The sequence below is a fragment of the Salmo trutta genome, chromosome 8, assembly GCF_901001165.1.
Source record: "Salmo trutta chromosome 8, fSalTru1.1, whole genome shotgun sequence".
NCBI lineage: Eukaryota > Metazoa > Chordata > Actinopteri > Salmoniformes > Salmonidae > Salmo > Salmo trutta.
The window spans coordinates 31,571,859-31,599,717 of NC_042964.1; the positions used below are offsets into that span (position 1 = coordinate 31,571,859).

Consider the following 27,859-nt stretch of genomic DNA (forward strand, 5'->3'; position numbering starts at 1 on the left):
TTGAAATTATTTAATTCTGACTGAACTAGTGTTCTCAGTATCTTACATAGGGGAAATATGGCATACATATTATCTGGAACATGTTTTATTACTTTTCCATCAACGACAAAGAGAATTGTTTACATTTGTCACATTCATCTCAGTTAATTCACAGCACTTTTGGAGCACTTGATCAGAATAGGTCATAGTATAACTTTACGAATGATATCATCTTAAATAGTTCTTTCCACAATGTTGGCCCTGAAGTCTGTAATTTTTCACTTCTTGTGGCGTAAATGTTCATGATATTATCTACAGGCAATGTCCGTAATCCACAAGATAGAAAATGTTTGTTGTATAATATAAGTTCCTCTTGAGCCACACTATGTCCCTAAAGTCTCCCAAGTCCTCAGGATAAAAGGAGACAAAGTCAATTCTAAAGAAAATACCATGAACTTTCACAGAAAACCTGCACATTATTAAATCAAAACCATACATAGCATCAACATTTAATTCTGAGAGAAATCAAAACTCACATATCAAATAGTTACATGTTCTTAAATGTGCACATTATTCACATATTTTATGCCTTTGGGCTATGATATTAACAGTATTCACCGTCTTCTTTGTCCAAGCAATATTTTACAGGACGAAAAACCGTCACACAGTATCAACTTCAATGTAGAAACATCAGATACAGTGAGCCACTGTCTTTCAGTTCACAATATGTCAACTAAGGCATCAGTCAAATTCTGTCAGGCTGTCCCCTGTATTGTTCATCCATTTTGACAACCTCACCTTCTGCCAGCACTTAGATCCAGGAAAACCCCTTTGGGAAAGGAAGTCACTCTCACATCCAGCAGCTGAGGAGTTTTGTGAAAGATAATTTAATTCAGATCTCATGGCCGAGAGCAACATTCTAGAATTCCGGTCTCTGATTGAACCTTAAAGATAATTGTTCTTCTATCTCAATGAACAGTTTGTCAAAGAGGTTCCAGATCTCAGAACTCAGGTCTCATGCTCGACAGCAGAAAAGTTTGTGAAAGACATTTCGGAACTCTGCGTTGAAGGCAGTGTAGATGACGGGGTTGACAGCACTGTTGACGTAGCCCAGCCACGTTACCACGGAGATCAGAGTGGGGCTAATTTTGCAGGACACGCACAGCACGTTGGTTACATGTACCACAAAGAAAGGCGTCCAACAGGCTAGGAACACACCTGGTATAGGTGAGAGGGGAAGAGGGGGAGAGGAGGAGGAGAAGAAGAGGGAGGGGGGGAGGGAAAGGGGGAGGGAAAGGGGACACAGTCAGTCTTTTCAATAAATCAATACATGGCAAGGGATACATAACTACAGTATATTACTATAACCTGAGATGGTAAACGTCAATGTGATATGACATTGAGGAAAAGGTGTTTATGACAGACACTGCATATAGAGTTACTGGTTTTGTTTAATGCGAGTATAATGTGAGATGGTAAATATCATGTGATGTCCCATTGAGGAAAAGCTGTCTTTGACATGCAGACTGTAACTCACTGCATATAGAGTTGCTGGATTTGTACTATCTGTTTGTGGGTGTGTAGAATAAATGCATGTGGCACGAAAAAGTGTTTGCACAGATCATGTGAACCATGGTAGAAGATGGCAATCGAGTGGCTGTTTCCAAGGAGATAGCATCCTCTACTTGTACTGCAGGTTGCATTACCGTGATGTATGATGCCTTACAGACACTTACACCATGAGTTAACTCTATATTTGGTCGCTAGCTAATTAGCTGGTAACACTTTATCATCTTTCCGGCAAACCTGCCATGATAACGTTGTCACACTGAGCTCTGCCTGTACACATGGTCCTGTGCCAGTTATGGCGTGAACGACTCTCTCAGAGTAGATGTATGTAGACAGTGTGTGTCATATTTTCCTTTCGTTCATTCAGCACGCGCCAACACACCTGTGCACGCACGCACACATATGGTATGATACAGCTTAGATCCACAACACATAGACTACGGACTCTATTTCTCTCTGCTTTGTCCGTTCAGACACAGCGGGAGTTGGTTTGTCAGTGGATGCGGTCCTGCATTAGTAAGCAAACAGGCCCAGCATTGTGGGAAGAGACTATGCTGTGGAGGGTGCCATTATTCATTCCTCTATTTTCACAACAGCACTCGCAGAATGCTCAACACATCATGCTAAATCTGTGGAGCATCAACACCGTCTAACACCACCGTCTCCCCTCGTTGCATTTTAACAGTCTGTGTTTTTCAAGTGTTGAATTTCTAGCCACGGAGGGTGAGCCTTTTTCTCACATAATCAAAATGTTAGCCCCTTCTCAGCATGCGGCCTCTTTCAAGAATTCAGGGTTTGTTATATTGATGCCATCCCCTGTGGTCTCAGATTGCAAAAATCTGATCCTTGTTTTGTGTTGCTGTAAAGCTATGTTATTATGTAACGCTGAACAAAAACCATTGATTTCAAACATCCTCTTCTTGACCCTTGTCTGGCAGTAGAGTATTTACTCTTCTCTCAGGAGAGGCAGGCATAATGCCTTTAGTTGGGGTAGGCACTGCCCGGAGGTGGCGACAGTTACTTCGTGGCGTTCCTCATTTCTGCATCTCGACGTCGTAAAAACCTAGGTGTGGCGCTTTCACCTGTTACCACTGCAGGTGTTGTCCACTCTTTTAGGCGATCGAGCTTGGTGAGCACTGTTTCTCCTGGCAGTATCAACTGTAATGGTCTAGCCCCATGACGTTGGTTGTAGTAGAAGGCTTGTTTCCTCTTTTCTGCTGTATCCTTTAGCCTGGTGTGTTTTTTGTTGAGCCACTTAGGTTGCAGGTTTCTCTCCAAGGTTGGGAGCGTCGTTCAGCTCTTTCTACCCATGACGAACTCTGATGGGCTCATTCCCGTTGTTGTGCATGGGGTTGACCTGTAGCACATGAGAGCAATCAGCGGGTCTTTCTGCTTCAGAATCCTCTTTGTGGTCTGCACTGCCCTTTCTGTGTGACCGTTACCCTGAGTGTTGTGAGCGCTGGAAGTAATGTGCTTAACGCCAAGCTGCTTTGCCATTTCTTGGAACTCGGAACTAGAGAATTGTGGCCCATTTTCACTAACGACCTCATCTGCAATCCCATACCTTGCAAAGGTTCTTTCCAGCTTAAGGGCAACCTGTGTGCATGTGGTTGTAGGCGTGTGTAGTATTTCTATGAATCTTAAGTAGTAGTCAGATATAATCAGATAGTTTTGTTTGTTATACACGCATAGATCCAGAGCAATTATTTTCCATGGCTTGCCAGGGAACGGTCTTGAGATTAATGCCTCCTTTTTCTGGGCCAAGACTGACATTACCTTTTTCTTCTCTGAGATCCCCGGCCACGATACTGAGGCATTGGCCCTCTCTCTGCATTTAGTCAGACCTTGATGTCCATCGTGTATTCTATCAAGAATGTCTGCCCTCTGTGGCTGTGGTACTAGTATGTGGTTCCCCCTTGTGACCATACCATTGTACTCTGAATGTTCACTTTTCACTGGGAAAAATTCTCTGTGACTGGGGTTTTACTCACATGTTCTGGCCAGCCTGACCTGTACTTGATCACTGTCTGTAGTTTATCATCTGCTGCGGTGGCAACTCGGCTCTCCATTTTTGTCTTTGTAGTAGGTATGTTGTTGATTACGGCTGCAATGTAACACTCCATGTATGTGTGTCTGTTTCCTTTTCTGTGAGTATCAACAGACTCCTTGACAGAGTGTCCGCCACGACCATGGTTTTTCCTGGCGCGTACTCCGCTGTGGGTTTGAACCTCATCAGCCGCATGAGTAGACCCTGGCACCGTAGACGCACGTTATCCAAGTCTTTGCTGTTCATTAGTGGGACCAAGGGCTTGTGGTCTGTCACTAGCTTGAAGTCCTCCAGGCCGTACAGATATTTCTCAAACTTCTCACAGGCCCAAACACTCGCCAGATGCTCCTTTTCGATCTGCACGTATCAAATCGAATTGTATTGGTCACATACACATGGTTAGAAGATGTTAATGCGAGTGTAGCGAAATGCTTCCTAAGAACACGAAGCGAGGCGACCATCTCTGTCGGCGCCATCTCTGATGATCTGGATTCTGCCTCCATGAGCCACCAGGAGCAGTACACCACAGGCTTCCATTCCTCACCATGGAGCTGTAGTACACCGTCAAGCCCAAAGCTGCTTGCGTCTGCTGAGACTGCGATGGCTCTGTTGCTGTCATAGAACGTCAGGACTGGGGAAGTCGTCAGAAGTTCTTTGAGGTGCTGGAACACTGCCTGGTGTGCGTGATCCCATGTTCATGCCGTCTTTGACCTCAGGAGCTCATGCAGTGGTTGACCCACTGTGGAAAGGTTGGGGAAATACTTTCCTAGGTAGTTAACCATCACAATAACTCTCTTCAGTTCCTGCAATTTCTATAGTGGGGAAAAGCAGCCAGATGGCCCCCACTTTCTCTGAATCGGGCCTGATTGGGTCAATGAGGTGGCCCAGGAAGAGTAGCTGTGTTAGTCTGAGGACAGACTTTTATTTGTTCAACTTTAGTCTAGTTGACTCAATCTCTTTTTAGTCACTCGTCGTGCTCCTCCGTGGTATTTGCATATACCAAAATGTCATCCATAAAACGGTGACACCCTCAAGCCCTTGCAATATCTACATCATTTTTGGGGGAAAGATTTCTTGGAGGGCTCGAGATCCCAAATGGCAAACGGCAGAAACAGTACCTGCCAAAAGGTGTAATAAAGGTTGTCAACTTTCTGCTGTCACAGTGTAGAGTTATTTGCCAAACCCACTTGCTGCATCCCTTTGTTGAGAATACTTTGGCTCTACTCAGCTTTGCGAGTATCTCTTCCGAGGTGCGTAGTATAAACCGTTCTTTTCACTACCTTTTCAACTCTTTTCAAACCCACACATGTTCGCACATGGATGCACACCTATCTGTTGGCTGCGTCACCTTCTCCATGATGTCATTTTACTCCATCCTGCACAGCTCTTCTTTCACCTTCTGCGTAAGTGGTATTGGGATGTTGCTCGCTGTGTGTTCTTTTTCAGTTGTATTTTGCGTGACACATTCTTTCTCAAAGTCCTGTTTTCTGACACTTGTTGCATGTCCACTTGAAAGCTGAACATCTTTCCTGCTTTTTATGTTGCATTCTCCCGCACCGGCTGCATTTTCCTTCTGCATGCTCCGTGTCCTTTGAATCTATGTTCTCATTGCACCATTTTGTATTCTTCTTGTGCCCCCCTGCAATCTTCTGCACATAGCACGCAGCTTCTCCCTGCTGGCTAACTTCCATGCTAACTACCTCTGACTGATGGACTGTTTGTATAGTAGTTGCTAACTTGAGATCTCCATCAACTGCAGTTTGCGAGACAGTCCATTATCCATTATGCCCACGACAATTCGGTTTTGAATATGCTGATCTCTATTTGCACCAAAGTCACAATGCTCTCAAAGCTCGTAAAGGGCTCTGATAAATGTCTCTGCCTTTTTCCCAGGTCGCTCTACTCGTTGATAAAAACCGGCATGTTCATGAATAACATTTAGTTTGGGAAAACAGTGTTCATTATATTTCCTCACGACAATATCAAAGTCTGTGTTCTCATCCTCTGATGCAAAGGTGAACGATTTGAAAATGTTCTCTGCCTCACTGCCCATGGCATGAGGGAACTGACCTGCTTATCACCATCTTCCTGATCCAACTTGGTCACGGTTCTGAATCTCATAAAAAGTTGTTTCCAATCCATCCATTCCATCAGAGGAGAACCTTTATAGGTAAGTTGTTTTAATGCCCGTCTCACCAGAACGTCTCAAGATAACTGATGCACTGCCTCAGGTACTGCTTTATGACGTCCCGTAACACTGTTGTGTAGACTGTCATCTACACACAATACCCCATAATGACAAAGTGAGAACATGTTTTTAGACATTTTAGCAAATTTATTGAAAATTAAATACAAAAAGTTCAGAAGGGTTTGTGTATATATTATGAAAACATTTTGTGACATTTTTTTGTTCGTGTTGGACTTCGGTAAGGTTTTTTTTATTGTTCGACGCACAATATTTTTTCTTGAGGCCAGCCAATAAAGTCTTTGTTGTCGTTCAACGAGAGGAGACTCGTTTTCGTGGACATTTTTCATTGAGAAATACTGCACCAAACATCTTAGTTAGATGTAAAATTGCACGACTAAGATCTCTTCGGCAAAAACTTCTAAATAAATGACAGATTTCTTGACTTATTTAAAATTTCGAAAAACATTATTCCCCTTTGACATTATGGGGTATTGTGTGTAGGCCAGTGACCAAAATCCTAAATGTAATCAATTTTAAATTCAGGCTGTAACACAACAAACTGTGGAAAAGGTCAATGGGTGTGAATACTTTCTGAAGGCACTGTATTTGCTCTGAATTAAGATTAAACGATGCCTGCAGAAATAATGGGGTGTCAGCTGTGACATGACTCTTTTGCTTATTGAACTACAGTAAGTGAAGTGATTTACACCCGGCAACAGAATTGCAGTAACGGAATTTCATCATAGGTCCCTGATTTGTACTAAAATAGATGCCTGAATTCTTGATATGAATGTCATTCTCTTTATGGTGATGTTTCCTAAACAGGTACACAAAAGTATAAATATGAAATATCCTCCTTTGCATATTTGGTTTTTATTCTACACACTGGCTATTATTTGAATGACCTCTGCCCCCAAACAAGACCAAATTTGGTTGGTCCGGTCCGGCCCAAATCTAAACCAATCACAGACGTCTGTTTCACAAGTTTGGACATCAGCACAGTAGAGCTCAGTAGAGTACAATAGAGTACAGAACAGTAGAGGTTAGTACTGTAGAGTTCAGTACAGAACAGTAGTGTACAGTAAAGTAGAGTGTGGTACAATACAGTACATTATAGTGTACTAAACTCTAGTGTGCTCTACTGTGTACTGAACTACACTCTACTTTTCTTTACTGTGCTGTACTGTGCGGTCCAAACTACTATGTGACTACTGTAGCCAACTCAATTGCAGAAATTCCTGACATATTTTTCGGAATTTTCTGTTACCGATTTGGTACTCATAGCTTTCATTTTACACCCAATTTGACATTCTCCTATGAACTTCACATGTTGGTGCTCATGGCTCCTTTACATGGAAATGACCTCATTCATCTTAAGATAGGTAGGTGAGACAACCACATATCACAGTCGTAGTAAGAGCATTTTTCCACGATACAGAAATGATCATCAAAGTCACTGCTAGCTGGAAAATACCATTTCTTTTTTTATGGGGGGAGGGGAATAAGACTGAGATATCTTATTTAAGATACTCATTGAGAGGTAGAGTTTCAGGTGTTTTCGGAAGATGGGCAGGGACTCTTCAGTCCTAGCTTCAGGGGAAAGCTCATTCCACCATTGAGGTGGTAGGACAGAGAAGAGCTTTGACTGGGTTGAGCAGGAAGGGACAAGAGACCAAAGGTGGCAGAATTGAGTGCCTGGGTTGGGATGTAGGGTTTGAGCACAGCCTGAGTGTAGGGAGGGGAAGTTCCCCTTGCTGCTCCATAGGCAAGCACCAATGTCTTGTAGTGGATGCAAGTGGAGTGTGCGGAGGACTGGGTGACATGGGAGAACTTTGGAAGGTTGAACACCAGGCGTGCTGCGGCATTCCGGATAAGTTCCAGGGGTTTGATGACACAAGCAGGGAGCTCTGCCAACAGCAAGTTGCATTAGTCCAGACGGGAGATGACAAGTGCCTGGATTAGGACCTGCACTGCTTCCTGTGTGAGGTAGGGTCGTACTCTACAGATGTTAAAGGGCAAGAACCTGGAGGAGCGAGTCACTTCTTTGATATTTGCAGAGGAAGACATGGTGTTGTCCAAGGTCACTCCAAGGTTCTTTGCACTCTGGGAGGGGGTCACTGTGAAGTTGTCAACTGTGATGGAGAGGTCTTGGAGCGGGCAGGCCTTCCCCGGGAGTATGAGTAGTTCTGTCTTGTCGGGGTTGAGCTTGAGGCGGTGGGTTGATATCCAAGCTGAGATATCTGCCAGGCACACAGAGATGCGTGTCACCACCTAGGTGTCAGAAGGAGGGAAGGAGAAAAGTAGTTGAGTGTCATCTGCATAGCAATGATAGGAGAGACCATGTGAGGATATGATGGAGCTGAGTGACTTGGTATATAGAGAGAAGAGGAGAGGGCCTAGAACCGAGCTCTGGGGGACACCAATAGTGAGAGCATGTGGTGCAGACACAGATCCTCTCCATGTCACCTGGTAGGAGCGGCCTGCCAGGTAGGAAGCAATTCAAAAGTGTGCAGAGCCTGAGACGCCCAGCACTGAGAGGATGGAAAGGAGGATCTGATGGTTCACTGTGTCCAAGGCATCGGATAAATCTAGGAGGATGAGGAGAGAGTCAACTTTGCCAGTGCGGAGAGCCTTCGTTACACAGAGGAGAGCGGTCTCTATTGACAGACCCGTCTTGAAGCCTGACTGGTTAGGGTCAAGAAGATTGTTCTGAAAGAGATAACGAGAGTGTTGGTCAGAGACTGCACGCTCAAGTGTTTTGGAAAGACAAGGAAGAAGGGATACCGGTCTGTCATTTTTTATGTCAGAGGGGTTGAGTGTTGGTTTCTTGAGGAGGGGAGTGACTCTGGCCATTTTGGAGTCAGGGGGGACGCAGCCAGGGATGAGTTGATGAGGGAAGTTAGGAACGAGATGGTCTGGAGAAGGGAGGAGGGGATGGGGTCAGGCGGGCAGCTTATCGAGCGGCCAGACGTCACTAGAATTTCATCTGTAGAGAGAGGGGAGAAAGAGGTCAAGGTGTAGGGTAGTTCTGTGTGAGTCGTACCAGCGGACTCAATAGTGGATATTGTCTACCTTCTTTTCATAGTGGTTGACAATGTCTTCCACGGGGGGGGGGGGGGGGGGGGGGGGGGATTAAGGAGGGAGGAGAAGGTGGAAAATAGTTTCCTAAGGTTAAAGGCAGAAACCTGAAATCTGGAGTGATAGAAAGTGGTGTTAGCAGTGGCGAAATAGGAAGAGACGGTAGAGAGGAAGGAGTGAAATTATGATGGAAGTTTAATTTTAGTTTAGTTTAACTTTCCTCCATTTTTGCTCACCTGACATGCTCAGCCACCGAGCAGAAGGATAAGGGCAAGCCGACCGGGAGGAAAGGGGACAGTGAGTGTCATACGATACAGAAAGTGAGGAGAGTATGTAAAGTAGATGGTCCTAGCTAGCAAAAGACAATACTAGACAACAACAAATTAAGACAAAAAATATTATTCTCACTCACTTCACTTCTCACTCACTTCTTCTCACTCCTGGAGAGAGTAGGAGTCCTCTAGCTATAGATTGAAGCACACTGAACTGGAGCTTGAGAAGCTGGATATACTGTATACTCAGAGAAGAGGTGAAACCACTCACCCTCCAGGCACTGATTACCTGAACAGCAACAATCACAAACTGCCCTGCGCTTTAATCCTAGTTGATGTGTCAACAATCAGCTGCAGGTTATGAGGTTATGGATTCTGCTCACAGTGGGGGAACCCCTCATTTCCATGCCCCTCCATGTTTATGTAATTAATACTTTTTAAGCTCACCGCAACCAACTGTTTTCTTACCACAACGATGCTAAATGTCCATTGTTGACATGATTTGTGTAAATATTTGACCTTGGAAGACTCATGCATGTATATACACACACACACACACACACACACACACACACACACACACACACACACACACACACACACACACACACACACACACACACACACACACGTACACATACCTACCAACTACAACAGGAAGGACCTTCATGGCTTTGCGCTCCCTCCCACTCACTCTGCTACTCTTGCTGTTACGGCGCCCCCTCTTGGTGGCCTTAGCGTGGGCCAGCCCATTGTCCTTCCGGCTCTTCCCCTGCATAGGCGGCTTCTCCGTGGGGTCCGCGTCCGAAACGCTTTCTAACTGGGTAGTCATGGGATCGCTCTCCGCCATGCCAGCCCCCACACCATCCTGCTGCTTGTCCTCCACCGCCGGGGTTGCTGTGGGCGACGCCATCGATACGGTCGACGGTGACATCGGGCTGAGCCCTGAGGGCATGAGGTACACCACCTTCTCCTTGGCCCCCGCCCTGACCCCTGCGTTCTCCCTCTGCAGGGCGGAGCTGAGGCGCAGGGACAGGCCCCGTTTTCCTCCCCTCGTCAGCTGGGAGCGCCTCCTGCCCGAGCTCCAGCGTCTCAACCCCCGGAACATCCAGTAGTACAGAAAGAGCATGACTGGGCAAGGCACAAAGAAGGAGCACACGGAGGAGTAGACCACGAAGCTGTCGTTCTCCAGCTTGCAGACGGTGGGGTTGCGGCCTGGCACCTGGTTGAGGCCGAAGATGACAGGACTGGCGACGCCCAGGGAGAGAACCCAGGTGGCCGTAATGAGGACCAGCTGCCGCAGGCTGAACTGGTTCCTGTTGTACTTCAGGGGCACCACCACCGCTATGTACCTGCAGGGACACACACATCACAGGGGATAAAATACATTTAAAATACATGGAGCACACCTGTTATACTTCAGGGGCATTGCTGCCACCATGGCTATGTACAGTTAAAGTCAGAAGTTTACATACACTTAGGTTGAAGTCATTAAAACTCAATTTTCAAATATTCTTGTTGACAAACTATAGTTTTGGCAAGTCGGATAGGACATCTACTTTGTGCATGACACAAGTCATTTTTCCAACAATTGTTTACAGACAGATTATTTCACTTCTAATTCACTATTTCACAATTCCAATGGTCCAGCAGTTGACTGTGCCTTTAAACAGCTTGGAAAATTCCAGAAAATGATGTCATGGCTTTAGAAGCTTCTGATAGGCAAATTGACATCATTTGAGTCAATTGGAGGTGTACCTGTGGATGTATTTCAAGGCCTACCTTCAAACTCAGTGCCTCTTTGCTTGACATCATGGGAAAATCAAAAGAAATCAGCCAAGACCTTAGAAGAAAAATTGTAGACCACCACAAGTCTGGTTCATCCTTTGGAGCAATTTCCAAATGCCTGAAGGTACCACGTTCATCTGTACAAACAATAGTACGCAAGCATAAACACCATGGGACCATGCAGCCGTCATACCGCTCAGTTCTGTCTCCTAGAGATTAACTACTTTGGTGCGAAAAGTGCAAATCAATCCCAGAACAACAGAAAAGGACCTTGTGAAGATGCTGGAGGAAACAGGTACAAAAGTATCTATATATACAAGAAAATGAGTCCTATATCAACATAACCTGAAAGGCTGTTCAGCAAGGAAGAAGCCACGGCTCCAAAACTGCCATAAAAAAAGCCAGACTACGGTTTGCAACTGCACACGGGAACAAAGATCGTACTTTTTGGAGAAATGTCCTCTGGTCTGATGACAGAAAAATAAAACTGTTTGGCCATAATGACCATCGGTATGTGTGGAGGAAAAACGGGGAGGCTTGCAAGCCGAAGAACACCGTCCCAACTGCGAAGCACGGGGGTGGCAGCATCATGTTGTGGGGGTGCTTTTCTGCAGGTGGGACTGGTGCACTTCACAAAATAGATGGCATCAAGAGGAAGGTAAATGATGTGGATATATTGAAGCAACATCTCAAGACATCAGTCAGGAAGTTAAAGCTTGGTCACGAATGGGTCTTCCAAATGGACAATGACCCCAAGAATACTGCCAAAGTTGTGGCAAAATGGCTTAAGGACAACAAAGTCAAGGTTTTGGAGTGGCCATCACAAAGCCCTGACCTCAATCCCATAGCAAATTTCTGGGCAGAACTGAAAAAGCGTGTGCGAGCAAGGAGGCCTACAAACCTGACTCAGTTACACCAGCTCTGTCAGGAGGAATGGGCCAAAATGTACCCAACTTATTGTGGGAAGCTTGTGGAAGGCTACCCGAAACGTTTGACCCAAGTTAAACAATTTAAAGGCAATGCTACCAAATACTAATTGAGTGTATGTAAACTTCTGACCCACTGGGAATGTGATGAAAGAAATTAAAGCTGAAATAAATCATTCTATCTACTATTATTTTGACATTTCACATTCTTAAAATAAAGTGGTGATCCTAAGTGACCTAAAACAGTGAATTTTTACTTCGATTAAATGTCAGAATTGTGAAAAACTGAGTTTAAATGTATTTGGCTAAGGTTTATGTAAACGTCCGACTTCAACTGTACCTGCAGCGACACGGATCAAAGCGAATGACATAGTCTACATTTAAAATACACAAACACATACATTTAACATGGAGGGGCTTCAAACAGGCCAACACAGCAGGGAAGTACTCAGAGGACATAGTGGGTGTTTTGGAAACATTTGAAAAACCTCAAAGCTGTTCTGTGTTCCTACAGGTTCAAAGTAAACTTAGATATGGAGGCACTGGAATGCCACAGATAAAGTTACAATAATACTCCCCTTCATTTGTAACTCCACTCTATTCCACCCCCCACAACCTGGCTCTACCCTGCTTCTCCTGTTTTATAAATCCAATTAATCTCAATCTATTGATTAGATACCATGTCGTATTATTACATTGAGAAATGTAATAACACCACAATGCTATAGAACCTGTCAGACTCATGAGCCGCGAAACACTAGGGATATAACATTTAACTAGCAGGAAGTGTGTGCTGTGTGGAACCTATTTAATGTTTATCTTATATTTTACAGTCGGCTTGTTTTTGCTTTGCCTTAGAAGCTCTCGGTCACACTAGCCCTTAGTTGTTGTTTGGGGTAGAGTCCCCTGGGTGGATGGCGTGAGTTTGCTTCTCTCTGTTTTGAGTAATCAGTGGGCCTTGATGATTGGGTCGATGAGGGGGTTCCAGAGCTACGGTTCCATTAGCCTCCGATAGACCACAGCCATCAGTTAGCATTTACTGTGTGATGTCTGCTAATGATCTCGCTACACTCTTCGTATAGTCTGGCATAATGATTTGGAGGTTTACTGTAGGGCTCGCTACAGAGCTCGCTACAGATATTAGAAATAAATATTGAACTTGCAAGTTGAAGATATTGTTTTTGGTGTTTTTAATGGCTCTCTTTGTTACTTTCATAAGTGTGAATAAAGAGTATACCCAGGGTATTTCTTGAAGAAACTTTTTGAAGAAAAGCTTGAGTTATCAGTCTTTTCCTTGTTCAAACTAATAATTCAGAGATATTGCGGTAGCTCTTTGCAATTCTTTGTTAACTCAAATCATACTGGAGACTGCCCAATGGGCACAGCATGTCATTTCAACATGAATAATTGGGTAATATTTGGTTGACACGTCGATCAAAGATATTACAACCTATATTCACCCACTCAAAAAGACAGCCAAAAGTTAGTTGAATATCCGTTGTGTTATCACTATGCTTTCAACCATCTAAAGGCACAAACACATCCCAATGCCAAACAATGTCTGATTTGTGGTTTATTTATAGAAAAGATTATTGTGTTATCATAACTGTGTATCATAACCAAATTACCTGGATTGCAGTTGAGATTGCATTAAAATTACATGGTGCAAGTGATCAATGCCGTTCGAGATTCTGCACAGATTATTAAAGAAATTGTGATAATCTCCACAGACCCACGACGACCTATCCATGCTATTTTGAATATGCAACGCTTTATATGATTACATTAGAATACATTCATAGTTACAGTTATCTCAATGTGGCCATGGATGTGTTACTCATTTTAAGGTTACATTCGTTTGTAAGATAGCCTTAACCTTAGGCTATTTACTGTATTACAAATGTAATATTGAATTGTGTTTGGTTGTCAATGCAATCAAATATCAAAATTATCTTCTGCTTGGATAGTTTCATTTGTGCCACTAACTTAGTCTGGCTTGAATTCCAGTTTGTCTAAGTCAAAGAATAACACTAAATAAAATCAAACTTTTAAATCACTTTCAATAAAGTTTGTTTTGATTTCATCTTATTCTTTAAATTTGATTTTGATTGAGATTAAGACGTGAATCCAACATATCAATTATTCATTTGTAGACAAACTGGAATTAAAGGCAGACTAAGGCAGTGGCACAAATGGAACTAGCCAAGCAGAAGATACCTCTCCTTCAAATGTTGATATTTGGTTGCATTGACAGTCAAGCACACAATTCAATACCACTAAATATCATTCAGTTAGAAATCAACCAGAGCTTGAAACCCTAGGCCTATTGTATTGTCTATTTTTTGATGAATTCTGGGTTGAAATAAAGCGACAGCTTTTGATGACTTTGCAAATCCTATAGCTTATAGGCCTCAATAGTATGATTTATGATATATATATATATATATATATATATATATATATATATATATATATATATATATATATATATATATATGAGGGATAAGAGTATGGTCACATTTAATTTGCTCTGCTAAACCTACCCTTTTGTAATGACTTCGATAGCAACAGTGAATCTATTTTGTTTTTTTAAGTGGACATCTCTAAGAAATCATTCTCACGATAGCACATTGGTAATAGTCAGTGACAAATATCATAGCTGGGCTTGGTTAAAACCCTGGATGGGAGACCAAAGGGTAGCTGTAGATAGATCAATTCTCTAGGTGGAACCAGGAGGTGCTGCCCAGCCTATATTTTGTCTTTCTTCTGATAGTGTGTATAACGTTGAAGATCTGACATTGTTTTAAAGGTACAAATTCAAGGTTTATTTACAAGGTTTCCATATGTTGAAATGTGGTTACCATGAGGACATAATCCTGTTGTAGAAACTTCTCCCTCAAAACAGCAGTTAATGACTTTTTTCAAATCCAATGTATTTTCCATGTGTCTTCCACGTCACAATATGTTGACAAATTACATTGAAACAACGTTGATTCAACCAGTTTGTGGATGGACATGTGGTTGTTGCTATGTTTCAGAGTCCGGTGTACCGTAACTAGACAGGTTAGAGAGGGCAGGTGTGGTATTGAAAATTAGTGTGACCTGACAGCCATGTGTTACCATAGTGTCCAGGCGAAGTTGAGACAGAAGGACTCACCGGTCCACACTGATGGCACATAGGTTGAGGATGGAGGCAGTGCACAGCATGACGTCCATGGTCATCAGAGCGTCACAGATGTATGTGCTCAGGGTCCAGACACCACCCAGGAACTGGGTCACACAGCACCAACAACAACAACAACAACAACAACACATGGTTAACAAGTTGTCTGTCCTGTCCGCGGTGGACTTTAAACTACGAAGAGACAGACAGGGCAGGTAATTGAACAAAACGACATGTATTTGTGTATGTGTTTCTTCAATTTAAGAGGTCACAGAGGGAAGGTCAACTTACACGCACGCACGCACGCACACACACGCACACACACACACACACACACACACACACACACACACACATACACACATAAATACACACATACATACATACACACACACACTCCACTCCTCCCTCACCTCAGAGTAGACGTAGAGGGGCAGCACCAGTACAGCCAGCAGTAGGTCGGCCACAGACAGGCTGATGATGAAGTAGTTGGTGGCAGTCTTCAGGGAGCGCTCAGTGAGCACGCTCAGACACACAAGTACGTTGCCCAGGATGATGATCAGGATGAGGGGCACGCCCAGCACCAGAGCAAAGTAATTGTAATCATACTCTTCCCTCTGGCCCAGGACCACCAGCCCCCCCTCAGTCAGACCCTCTGGGGTGGCATTGCTGCTGGGTGACGTCGTCACATTGACCATGTCGATTATGGAGGCCCCGGGCTGCGCTGTCGCTCTGAAGTTAACATCTAGGGAGGAGGCGAGAGGAGAGTGTTTACTGTGGTGTGTGTGTGCCTTCAGTAAGTATTCACACCCCTTGACTTTTTCACATTTTGTTGTGTTACAAAGTGGGATTAAAATGGATTTAATTCAAATATTTTATCATCAATCTATACAAAATACTCTGTAATGTCAAAGTGGAAGAAAAATGTGAACATTTATTAAACATTTATGAAAATAAAACACAAATATATTGCAATAAAATAAGTATTCATCACCCTGAGTCAATACTGTACATGTTAGAAACACCTTTGGCAGCGATTACAGCTGTGAATCTTTGGGTAAGTCTCTAAGAGCTTTTCACACCTGAATTCTACAATATTTGCCCTTTTATATATATATATATTTTTTATTCTTCAAGCTCTGTCAAGTTGGTTGTTGATCATCATTTGGGGCGGCAGATGGCCTAGTGGTTAGCGCATTGGGCGAGTAACTGAAAGGTTCCTGGATCGAATCTCCGAGCCGACAAGGTAAACATCTGTTGTTCTGCCCCTGAACAAGGCAGTTAACCTACTCTTCCCCGGTAGGCTGTCATTGTAAAATAAGAATTTGTTCTTAACTGACTTGCCTAGTTAAATAAATAAATAAAATACAATTGCTAGACAGCCATTTCTTGCTATAAGTCTTGATATAGATTTTCAAGTTGATTTAAGTCAAAACTGTAACTAGGCCACTCAGGAACATTCAATGCCATCTTGGTTAGCAAACTCCATTGTAGATTTGGCCTAATTGTCTTGCTGAAAGGTGAATTCCTCTTCCAGTGTCTGTTGGAAAGCAGACTGAGCCAGGTTTTCCCTCTAGGATTTTGGCTGTTCCTTGCTGAATTTCATTTATTTTTATCCCAAAAAACTCCCTAGTCCTTGCCAATGACAAGCATACCCATAACATGATGCAGCCACCACCATGCTTGAAAATACGAAGACTTCTACTCGGTGATGTCACGTCCTGACCTTAGAAAGCTGTTATTTTCTATGGTAGAGTAGGTCAGGGCATGACAGGGGGGTTTTCTAGTTTAGTTTTTCTATGTTGTCAGGTTCTTGTTTTGTATTTCTATGTTGGGTTTTGTTTGGGATGATCTCCAATTAGAGGCAGCTGGTCCTCGTTGCCTCTAATTGGAGATCATACTTAAGTAGGGTTTTTTTCCACCTGGGTTTGTGGGAGATTGTTTTTGAGTACGTGTATGTTAACTCTGTGTCACGGTTTGTTGTTTTTGTTGTTCAGTTTTTTTATATATGTATTGCATAGTTTCACAGTGTAAATAAAATGTGGAACGACACACATGCTGCACTTTGGTCCGCTTCTTCCTACGACAACCGTGACAGGTGATGTGTTGTGTTGGATTTTCCCCCAAAATAATAGTTTATATTCAGGACAAAAAGTCAATTTTTTTTGCAGTATTACCAAAGTGCCTTTTTCCACACGTTAATATTTTGGAATATTTGTTATTCTGTACAGCCTTTCTTTCCCCATTAGGTTAGTGTTGTGGAGTAACTATAGTGTTGTTGATCCATCCTCAGTTTTCTCATATCACAACCATTAAACTCTGAAACTGTTTTAAAATTACCATTGGCCTCATGGTGAAATCCCAGAGCGGTTCCCTTCCTCTCCAGCAACTGAGTTAGGAAGGACGCCTGTATCTTTGTAGTGACCGGGTGTATTGATACACCATCTAAAGTGTAATTAATAACTTCACCATGCTCAAAGGGAGATTCAATGTCTGTTTATTGGAACCTCCCTGGTCTTTGTGGTTGAATATGTGTTTGAAATTCACTGCTCGACTGAGGGACCTTACAGATAATTGTATGTGTGGGGTACAGAGATGAGGTAGTCATTCAAAATCACGTTAAACACTATTATTGCACAGAGTGTGTCCATGCAACTTATTACGTGACTTGTTAAGCACATTTGTACTGTGGAACTTTAGGCTTGCCATAACAAATGGGTTAAATACTTTTTGACTCGATGCATTTCAGCTTTTCGTTTTTTATTAATTTGTAAACATTTCTAAAAACATAATTCCACTTTGACATTATGGGGTATTGTGTATAGGCCAGTGACACAAAATCTCAATGTAATACATTTTACATTCAGGCTGTAACACAACAAAATGTGGAAAAAGTCAAGGGGTGTGAATACTTTCAGAATGCATCTGCATAGGAAGGGGAAAATGACTAGGCAACAGGACAGATAATAGACTGTAGCAGCAGCGTATGCGGTGAGTGTAAAAAAGTGTGTGTGTGTGTGTGTGTGTGGTGTCATTATGCATGTGTGCGAGTGTTATGTGTGTGTGTGGGCGTATTTAGTGTGTGTGGTGGGGTGTCAGTGTAAGTATGTGTGAATGTGTGGGTAGAGTCTAGTGTGGGTGCGTCAGTGAAAGAGAATTTGTGCAAAAAAGGGTCTTTGCAGGTAGTCCGAGTAGCCATTTGATTAGCTATTTAGCAGTCTTGTTTAGTTGTCTTGTGGGTAGAAGCTGTTCATGGTCCTGTTGGTTCCAGACTTGCTGCCGTGCGGTAGCAGAAAGAATAGTCTATGGCTTGGGTGGCTGGAGTCTTTGACAATTATTTGGGCCTTCCTCTGACACCCCCTGGTCTACAAGTCCTGGATGGCAGAGAGCTCGGCCCCAGTGATGTACAGGGCAGCTTGTGGTCGGGTGCCTTGCAGTTGCCGTACCAAGCGGTGACGCAGCCAGTCAAGATGCTCTCAATGGTGCAGCTGTGGAGCTTTTCAGGGTCTATGCCAAATCTGTTCGGCCTACTGAGGGGGAAGAGGTCCTGTTGTGCCCTCTTCCCAACTGTTTGGGTGTGTGTGACCATGTTCATTCTTTAGTGCTCGCCCCTTTATTTCCTGTATTCCACGATCAGCTCCTTTGTCTTGCTGACTTTAAGGGAGAGGTTGTTGTCCTGGCACCACACTGCCAGGTCTCTGACCTCCTCTTTATAGGCTGCCTCATTGGCATCAGTCCTTCCACCATTGTGTCAACAGCAAACTTGATGATGGGGTGGGAGTCGTGCACGGCCAAGCAGTCGTGGGTGAACAGGGACTACAGGAGGGGACTAAGCACACACCCCTGAGGGGCCCTCGTGTTAATGGTCAGAGTGGCGGATGTGTTGTTGCCTACCCTCACCACCTGGGGGGCGGCCCATCAGGAAGTCCAGGATCCAGTTGCAGAGGGATGTGTTCAGTCCCAGGGTCCTAAACTTGGTGATGACCTTGGAGGGGACTATGGTGTTCAATGCTGTGCTCTAGTCAATGAACAGCATTCTTACATTGGGATTCCTTTTGTCCAGGTGGGTGAGGGCAGTGTGGAGTGTAATAGAGATTGCTTCATCTGTGGATCTGTTAGGGTGGTATGCAAATTGGATTGTGTCTGGGATGATGTTGTTGATATGAGCCATGACCAGCCTTTCAAAGCGTTTCATGGTTATAGGTGTGAGTGCTACGGGGCGATAGTCATTTAGGCAGGTTACCTTGGCATTCTTGGGTACGGGGACTATGGTGGTCTGCTTGAAACAAGTTGGTATTACAGACTGGGCCAAGGATAGGTTGAACATTTCAGTGAAGACACTTGCTAGCTGATACGCATCCTGGTATTCCGTCTGACCCCGTGGCCTTGCTAATGTTAACCTGTTTAATGGTCTTACTCACATGTAATCTGTGATAGTGTGCAAGTCCTGCCACATCTGTCGAGCTTCAGAGCTGCCGTTGTAGGATTCGATCTTAGTCCTGTATTGACGCTTTGCCTGTTTGATGGCTCGTGAGAGAGGGAGCATGTATGTATGTGTGTGCATGCAAATCATGCCCATCAATACAGAGGGAAGTGTGTAATCACATCACTCCCTCACAACCCTGATAGATGTTCATACCTTAATGAAGTGAGGCCGGGAGATGTGCAGAGCGTGGTGTGTGTCCTGACCGCAGATTCTAGACACAGTGTGTTTAGCGTGTGTGTGTCAGCCAACTGCTTCCCCTCGCTGAGTCCCGTGACAGCCATGTTTTATAGAGATGACTCTTCAGTCATGCTCATCTCCCTGAGTGACATCACAGATCACACCTGCCAGGGAAGAGGAAGAGGTGGGATGTAAGAAAACAAATTTTATTTTACCCGCTTCTGCTGCAACTCAGTAGCCCAATAAGGCCAGCAGGCTAGTCTTTAAAACAAAAAAATGTATTGGTATGTAACTGTTATGAAAGTTGTATTGTCAATTTTGTTTTGTATTTAAACGCCACTTTAAATATGTACATGACACTGCAACAAAATTTCCCCATCGGGAAATATTTTTCATCCAAAGTGATGGTACAGTAGGCATCTGTGTTTTTACATCAGTGCGGATTAAAGGAAAACTCCACCCAAAAACGTTTGGTATTTGTTTCATTAGTCTATTGTTGATATATTCCCAAGATGTTTTGCATGTCAGCAATCAAGTTTTCAAGATATGTAGCCTTCAAAATACAGACATCTGGCCCGTATGATGCATTTTGCTCTCGTCAGCCAGTTTTAGGATAGCTTTCTAAGGAAAACGTATTACTATTCCCAATGCCCCCCTTTCGTGTCGTATTTTTAACTCTAGCTAGAATTCAGATTTCATCATATGCAGCCTCCCTCCCTGGTCTTGTTGTTTTTGTGTGTTGTTTTGCATGTTGTTCTGAAACACACATCTTGTTTTCCCAGTCTCCCCACTGAGCGTGCTCCAGATCAGAGCAGTTTTTTAATGTGATATGGAACTGTCTTTTTCTCCGCGGCAACAGGTGAGAGTTGCCATGACACCCATGAGAGCTCGCACAAGCTACAAAAAGACCCACTCGAACTGTTCCAGCTCATTTCACTTGTATAGATGAGATATGAAAGCAGTGTTTTTTTGTTTCTATTTTGGAGTGGTTTGGTCTAGTTTTGGTTTACCTTTGTTTGTTGAGTTGTCAACTAATGTGACTTCAACGTGAAATCAACAAACAATGTGCCATGTCATTAGATTTAGGTGAGAAGTTGGGTGAAAAAAGCATAATTCCCTTACGTTAATTACTTTTTGCAAATCCAATCAGTTTTCCACGTTGATTCATCGTCATCACATTTTTTTTTTATGATGTGGAAAAAACATTGATTCAAACAGTTTTTGCCCAATAGGTTGACACATTATGTACAAACAGAGTTTGTCATGTTCTGTGTGTCTATGGCTCTGGTCCAAAAATGATTTTCTTCTCACATCTGGGCAGTCCAGATGCATTCATTGGTGATTATATTGATGATGTTCCTTTTTCAGCGATCTCTTCCTGATAATAGCCACAGATTGCCAAATAGAAGCATTTGTCCCAAGCAGAGACGGATTGCTCTTTTGAATTTGATCTATGGTGGAAATTTGAATTGTGATCTGGAGGGTGTTCAAGCTCACTGCTGTGTTTAATATCTCGGTTAAATTCTAAAGAGCAATCCGGACAAAAGCAAACAAACGCACACACATGCACCCAAGCACATTGCATAGGCCTGCTGTGTAGCAGGTAATTCATCCGCGTGGTCGGCGGACTCGGCGTTCCGCTGTAAATGTCAAACCAAGCGGGAGCTTGCAGATTAACAAGCGTGGCTCAAAGGAAAAAAAACAAGACAGTGAAATAAAGTGGGAGTTATTGAGGTTTATCAGATCAGATGGAATGGACTGATAAAGCAGAGCAAAGACGTGGATAGCCATCACCACTCTTACAACAACACCACATCCCCCTGGGCAAAACAACTCTGCAGTGCACAAACAACCCACTGGGCAAAATGTGTTGAATCAATGTTGTTTCCACATCATTTCAACCCCCCAAAAATATATGTGATGATGTTGAATCAATGTGGAAAACTGATTAGATTTGAACAAAGTCATCAACATAAGGGCATTTCATTTTTTTTTTTACCCAACTTTTAACCTAAATCCAATGACATTGTGACATTTTTTTTATTGATTTCACGTTGAATTCATGTTAGATTGACAGCTCAACCAAATGTAAATAAAAACTAGACACTGTGCCCAGACATCATTAGTCAAAGCAACTTTAGTCAAAGCAACTTTCCTTCCTCTCGCTCTGTCTGTCAGGCTGTCAAAGTTGGGCATTGTTCGGCTCCAATTCCTGTTTAATTGGCCTTGGGATTTCTCTGGAAGTGCCATTACAGCCCAACTATGATTAATTACCTACCAAAATCCCACTATCAAGGTGAATAGTCTCAGGTGAATATTGTCGGGAGAGCTAGACTTACATGAAAACGCATTACAGTAGGGGCTACTGAGGAACCCATTGGTAACTTTTCACTTCTGCTGCCCTCATTTAAACAGCAAATATTTTAGATAACCATAAAACTGCTTGTTGTGTTACTGTAGTTTTGTCAAGTTGAATCTCTGCATTCATACCCTGTCAAATAAAGTTGCACATACATTTTTTTTTCAATGTAGGCTAAGTATTGTTTTGTTGCAAGTTTCAAGTATTTCCTTACAGACACTGTGATTGTGACCGGAAAGGGTTAACTACAGTACCAATGGTACACACTGTAGGAGGTGTGAATGTCTTTCCACTGTCATTGTGTGTATCTGTATTACTGTATGTGTGAACTCTTAGAGAGAGGCCATACAAGTGAATGACATGGATACCTATTCTATTCTCTCTCCCAGCTATTGTTCAGAGGTGATGATGATTTTTTTTCTCCCTCTCTGTAAGAAAATACATTACGCAACCACAGCTACTCCCCCACACCTCTGGACATGCCAACATGAGCACCTACACACCTCAACATAACCCCTGAACACGAGACCATTCCAGTCATTTTAGTCAACGGGTCTAATCCATGGTGGATATTCTTCTTAAAAAGGAACAATGGAATGCTGTAATTATATACCTCCACTTTGCACCTTCACATTACATGTCAGCCACTGATAAGTCATGCTCATAGGGCTTAGGTTGATGTACTGATGCTGTTTGTGGTTTGTTATCAATAATGGATGCTGGTGCGTTTCTGCCCAAGCCAGCTCTTTATTTTGCTAGTTGCCAATTATGATGTTAGAGGTGGCCAGTGCACAGACAAACTGTCACCCTGTGTAGGGGGTGCATACTGGCGGCAGAGAAGTCAGGCGCAGGAGAGCAAAAACTGATTTACAACGGCGCAGTTTAATCAATAAAACCACCGTTAACAGAACAATACATCAATGGGTAAACAAAACCCGTTACACACCAGCATAACGTGCACAAGCACTACAATAAACAATTCCGGACAAGGACATGTGGGGAACAGAGGGATAAATACACAACATGTAATGATGGAATTGAAACCAGGTGTGTGGGAAGACAAGACAAAACAAATGGAAAATGAAAGGTGGATCGGCGATGGCTAGAAGACCGTTGACGTCGACCGCCGAACGCCGCCCGAACAAGGAGAGGGACCGACTTCGGCAGAAGTCGTGACACCCTGGGCGGGTCAGCGAAACATCCCGTGGGTTGGAGAGTGGAAGGGAATTGTGTGTGGGAGTTGGCAGGTGTGTGTGTGTGTGTGTGTGTGTGTGTGTGTGTGTGTGTGTGTGTGCAAACATTCAGCAGAGCACCATTAAATCACCCGCCAGCTTTGCCCATAGCACGGAGAGAGGGAGTGAGAGGGGGCAGAGAGAGGAAGAGAGAAATAAGGATGGACTGAGACAGAAAGAGGGAGGCGATAGGGTCGGGAGAGGAGGAAAAGAGAGTGGAAGCGATGAAGAGAGATATAAGCAAGAAATCAAGCAGCCTAGACAGCAGAACATAGATATGCCTTATGTTGCTGAATGTCAATTTGTTTTCCTACTGAAGCCTAGCCTGAACCTTTTTCTGGCTGCCAAATTTTGACAGCAGATGCTACTTAATAAGGTGTTTTTAGCTGTGTTTGAGATATACTTGAACAGGAGACAGCCTGTGACATTTCCTTTTGTGTTGCTTAAATGCTTTTACAAATGTTTTTTACAGCATTTCTGTTCACAGACGCCATCAGTACTGAGCCAGAGAGCATGCTGGGGCACATTAGAGACAACAATAGCAGATGGGGCAAGGAGCTGTCGGAATTAGAAAACAAACAGACATGCTGGGGTCAGATGTGTGTGCGTGAGTAGTCGATGTGTGTGTGTTTTGCTTGTCTGAGTGTGTGTGTGGTGTTTTTGTGTAGTGTGTGTGTGTGTGCCTACATCCGTGTGGGGGTTAACAGTATGTGCAGAAAGATAACAACTGCAAGCCAAGATAACTACCCTTCTCCCTGTTTTCACTGTTCCCACATGTCAGTCAAAATAATGGTTATCCTCTGTTCGCATGCTCTTGTACAGTGTGTTGAACTGTCAATTAGCCAGGCGGGACCACAGGCGAGAGCTAACATGGAGACTACATAATGACTATTGGGAGAGGAGGATAGCGTGATTGTCAGCTTGAAGAAGAAGAATACAACACCATATTTAAAGAATATTTCTGTGGGATAATCGTTTTATGTTGCAGATGTGTGTACGCGTAATGTGTTAGCTTCCTGTCAACACTAATTAGCTCATATGCGGTTGGAATGGACTTGGAATGGAGTGTGTATGATGTGTGTTTGCCTATGTGTGTGCACTTCTCCATACCAGTACCATACCCCCAGTATTGACCTTTATTTGCCCTCTATCCCTCTCTCTCTCTCTCACACACTCTCTCTCTCTCTCTCTCTCTCTCTCTCTCTCTCTCTCTCTCTCTCTCTCTCTCTCGCCCTCCCCTGACCCTTTCCCTCCAATATCAATATTTTCCTTTCCTTTCATTGATCCTATCACTGTTTTTTTTCTCACCCCCTCTCTCTGTGGTCTCTCTCGTATTCCTTTTTCTGTCTCTCTCTTCCCCTTTCTCTTCTCTCCCACTCTCTCTCTCTGCTCCACGAGGGATTTCTCTGCTTTCATCCATAGCTGCTGCTCCTGCCGTGCTCTGTCGGCCGTGGCTGACTGAGTGGCCATTGTCCAGCACCACTCGTCACAGTCCACACCACCGCTAGTGCTGCTGCCATTTATCAAACACGTCACCCTCGACAAACAACCCGCTAAAATCAAAACATTTACATCATCAGCCTACTGTGGTGTGATGTCTGCCGGTATTAGGCTGTCTTTTAGTACTACTGTAGCGGCAACAACTGGACACTTTGTGTCTCTCCGGTCTCCACATACAGACGATGAGCCGGTCGGTATCCTAGAAACGTCCTTTGTCATAACGACGATGCTGATCCGGGGCCTCAGATTTAATTTACTTGGCTAATGAGCTGCCAGACGTTTTGCATGAGGAGAGGAACCATTTGCATCATCATGGGTCTGCGAGAGATTTATTGAGAGATGATTTCTCCACGATATATAAATGTCATTTCTCTGTCCATGCCAAATGATGCGGGGCCACAGATGTTGTAAAAGTGTCTGCAACAGGTGGCAAACGCTCAAATAAAACCTAATAGCATAATGTGCAGCATGTATCAGCCAGTCAGTCTGAATACAGGGCGTGGTCTGTTTCAGTGGAGGCTGGTGAGGGGAGGACAGCTCATAGTCATGGCCGCAATGGAATGAATGGAATGGTATCAAGCACATTGCATAGAAACAGTGTGTTTGATATGTGTTTAATACGGTTCCATTCATTTAATTCCAACCATTACAATGAGCCACCAAACCAGCCACAACTGGCCTGTGTCCCAGTAGCCTCATTACCTCATCTTCCATCCTTCACTGCTAGCCTACCGATCTAACAGGTCTTCTTGGAGAAAGGTATAAGTTCTATATATATATATACATATCTGGCTATAGTTTCATCTATCAATAGTCGTGAATGGAAGACAGAGTTTGTAAAGGTAGTATCTGACAGGGAATATCTGTTTGGGAATGTATAGAGCGTGGCTTGATTGAATCTTGATTTGGAGGCTGCATGCATACCAATGATGCCAGAAATAGCATGTAAGTTAGCAGTGCACCTCCCATTGATTCTGAAATGATTGTGTTCATCAAAACAATAGCAAACGAGACGGCGGGCGGGCATATTAGGATGCTCGGTGCTCTAAAACTAATCTGTAGCTCGCCTGCCACATGGATTTATAGATGTATTAATCTGAGCGTTTCTTAAAGTGTGTCCCAAATGGCACCCTATTCCCTATAATGTGCAGGACTGGTCAAAAGGAGTGCAGGGAATAGGGCGCCATTTGAGATGCAACACTTTCTCTACTCTTCCTTCCATGAAGGTTTAAATTGGACAGCGTCGTGGCAGGTGATGGATGATTAAAGAATAGAAACACATGGTTATCCAAAGGGTGGATCAGGGAAGTCATTTCACACCTGAGACAGTTTTAAAGAGAGCAGCACAGTGTGGTGCCTTGGGAAGCTAATAGAAGTTAAAGCTTGTCTAAAGAAGAAAGTTGTTGACCTTTTGTTTTCTGCTCATTAAATGTGCTGATGTCGGATTAGGTGTAGTTTACGTAACCTGGGTAGTCTTTTCCATTAAAAGCACTGCTGTTTTCCAGGGTGTGCTATCTGTTAGTTTTATTGACAGCTCTATATAGTCTAGTGACAGTCTGACAGATAAGAAATTAAATCTTACTTTGTGTTTATCAATATAAAAAAAAAAATCACTGAACTGGCCTCTTATGTTTTCATTGCCCTTTAACTGTGTTTTTGCTAACCACCTGTCCTGTCCCATGTTATCGCTCCATATCCATTGCACATGTGCTCACCAGTTGTGGCTGACACAAGGTCTTTATCCTTGTGTTGGAGCCCATCCAGAGCTCACCAGACTGGGCTGGGTGGTGTTTGGTGGTGGCCTGGGTGGTGGAGGGTCCAAATTAAGCCTGGCAACGGAGCCAGGATTGTATTAACAAGAGGTTATGATACTGCGTATGACCTACATGTGGCTGTGCTGTAGCAGGAGGCAGTAGGAGCACACCATGGTCGCGTGTTTCAATAGGATAGAGTCTCTTGGTTTCTTAGAAATGGAAATACTGAGATATAGTTGGGATGCTGGTCTTTATCACTACTCACACTAATAGAGCACAACTGTTCTATGAATTACGTTTCTGCGTGGAATGATTCTGTAATTGTCTGGGCAGTACTAAATGAGTAACTGCGGGTTTTCGATGGCTTTAAGGCTCTGTGGTTAGTTCCTTTTGGGCACCATGCCACCCTGGGGGGATCTTATCTCACAGACAGAATCTGACACCCCCCCCCTCATTAAGATGATTAGATTGAGGACAACAAAGTAGTGCACCAGTTCTCTCTGTCTTGATACTAATCATGCCTGATCTGTTTTGATTAAGAAAGTAATAATAGTCATTATAAATTCTCTTTAATATGACAATCTTTGAAATTGTATTTCTTCTGGTATACCAATAGTGTGCTTTTTCCATTTTTAAAACTCAAATGAATTGTTTATTACTGTTGAACATTTGGATATAACAACCATTTTATGTATAATTATGCGGAATCATATCACCATTTTCCAATAACCATTTTCACCATTATATGCAGATCTTTTTTATTAAGACTTTTTTTTCATGTTTATATCAATTACACTATTTGTTAATGGTATTAGAGGACTTTATTTTCTAACAAGAGTAGAACATTCCAAAAACACAGAACAAAAAATATAGCACAAAAGGCAAAAAAAGGTACTCACATCAACATCAAGCCTTTGACCCCATAAAGTCTATCAATCCTGTTATCACTGTCACTCCGAGGTCCCCAGTCCAAACTACCTGTCAGCCCTGATGTTGTCTGCTCCGCTGCTTTCCTTCTCTCAGCTCCACAAAACTGTCCGTCAACAGCTGTTTTCCCCCTCGCTCCGCCACACACTCACACTACTCCATCTCCTCCTGCGCTGCAACTGTGCAGAGTTTTACTGTTGATGAGCCGTCTGTCTGAAGTGAACGTCCATGACCGATGTGTCAGAAACTTGTTCCCTGCCTTCACATTTATACGATGCAACATGACTGAGCCCACATCGTCTCCCTTTTCAAAGACTCGGCTCGAGTGTGTGCTAGAACTCACAAACTCTCTCCTCTCACTCTCTAAATGAATCTCTGTCTCGCTCTCTCTTTCTTTGCCTCTCTCTCTCTATT

General features: G+C 43.4%; 1 protein-coding gene across 3 annotated transcripts; it reads right to left on the reverse strand.

Moving 5' to 3' along the window:
- Positions 1-69: 69 nt before the first annotated feature.
- On the reverse strand, positions 70-27,859 carry LOC115198681 (D(4) dopamine receptor). 3 transcript variants are annotated; one of them, XM_029760829.1, is made up of 6 exons: positions 27,418-27,859; positions 19,650-19,837; positions 15,424-15,755; positions 15,005-15,117; positions 9,779-10,485; positions 70-1,197 (listed from the first exon to the last, which is right to left on the reverse strand). In XM_029760829.1, exons 3-6 carry the CDS (start codon positions 15,706-15,708, stop codon positions 995-997), a joined length of 1,308 nt encoding a protein of 435 aa, XP_029616689.1. In that variant the 5' UTR covers positions 15,709-15,755; positions 19,650-19,837; positions 27,418-27,859; the 3' UTR covers positions 70-994. The 3 variants fall into 3 exon arrangements, with proteins under 3 accessions (XP_029616689.1, XP_029616691.1, XP_029616690.1); XM_029760831.1 differs by having other exon boundaries at positions 1,028-1,197; positions 9,775-10,485; XM_029760830.1 differs by lacking the exon at positions 70-1,197 and adding an exon at positions 8,306-8,769.

Coding starts and splice junctions, on each gene's coding strand:
- LOC115198681 (XM_029760829.1), bottom strand. CDS start 15,708: ATGGTCAATGTGACGACGTCACCCAGCAGCAATGCCACCCCAGAGGGT. Junction 10,486..15,004: donor TGTGCCATCAGTGTGGACCG/GTGAGTCCTTCT, acceptor GTGTCCCTGCAG/GTACATAGCGGTGGTGGTGC. Junction 1,198..9,778: donor GGTCCTTCCTGTTGTAGTTG/GTAGGTATGTGT, acceptor CACCTATACCAG/GTGTGTTCCTAGCCTGTTGG.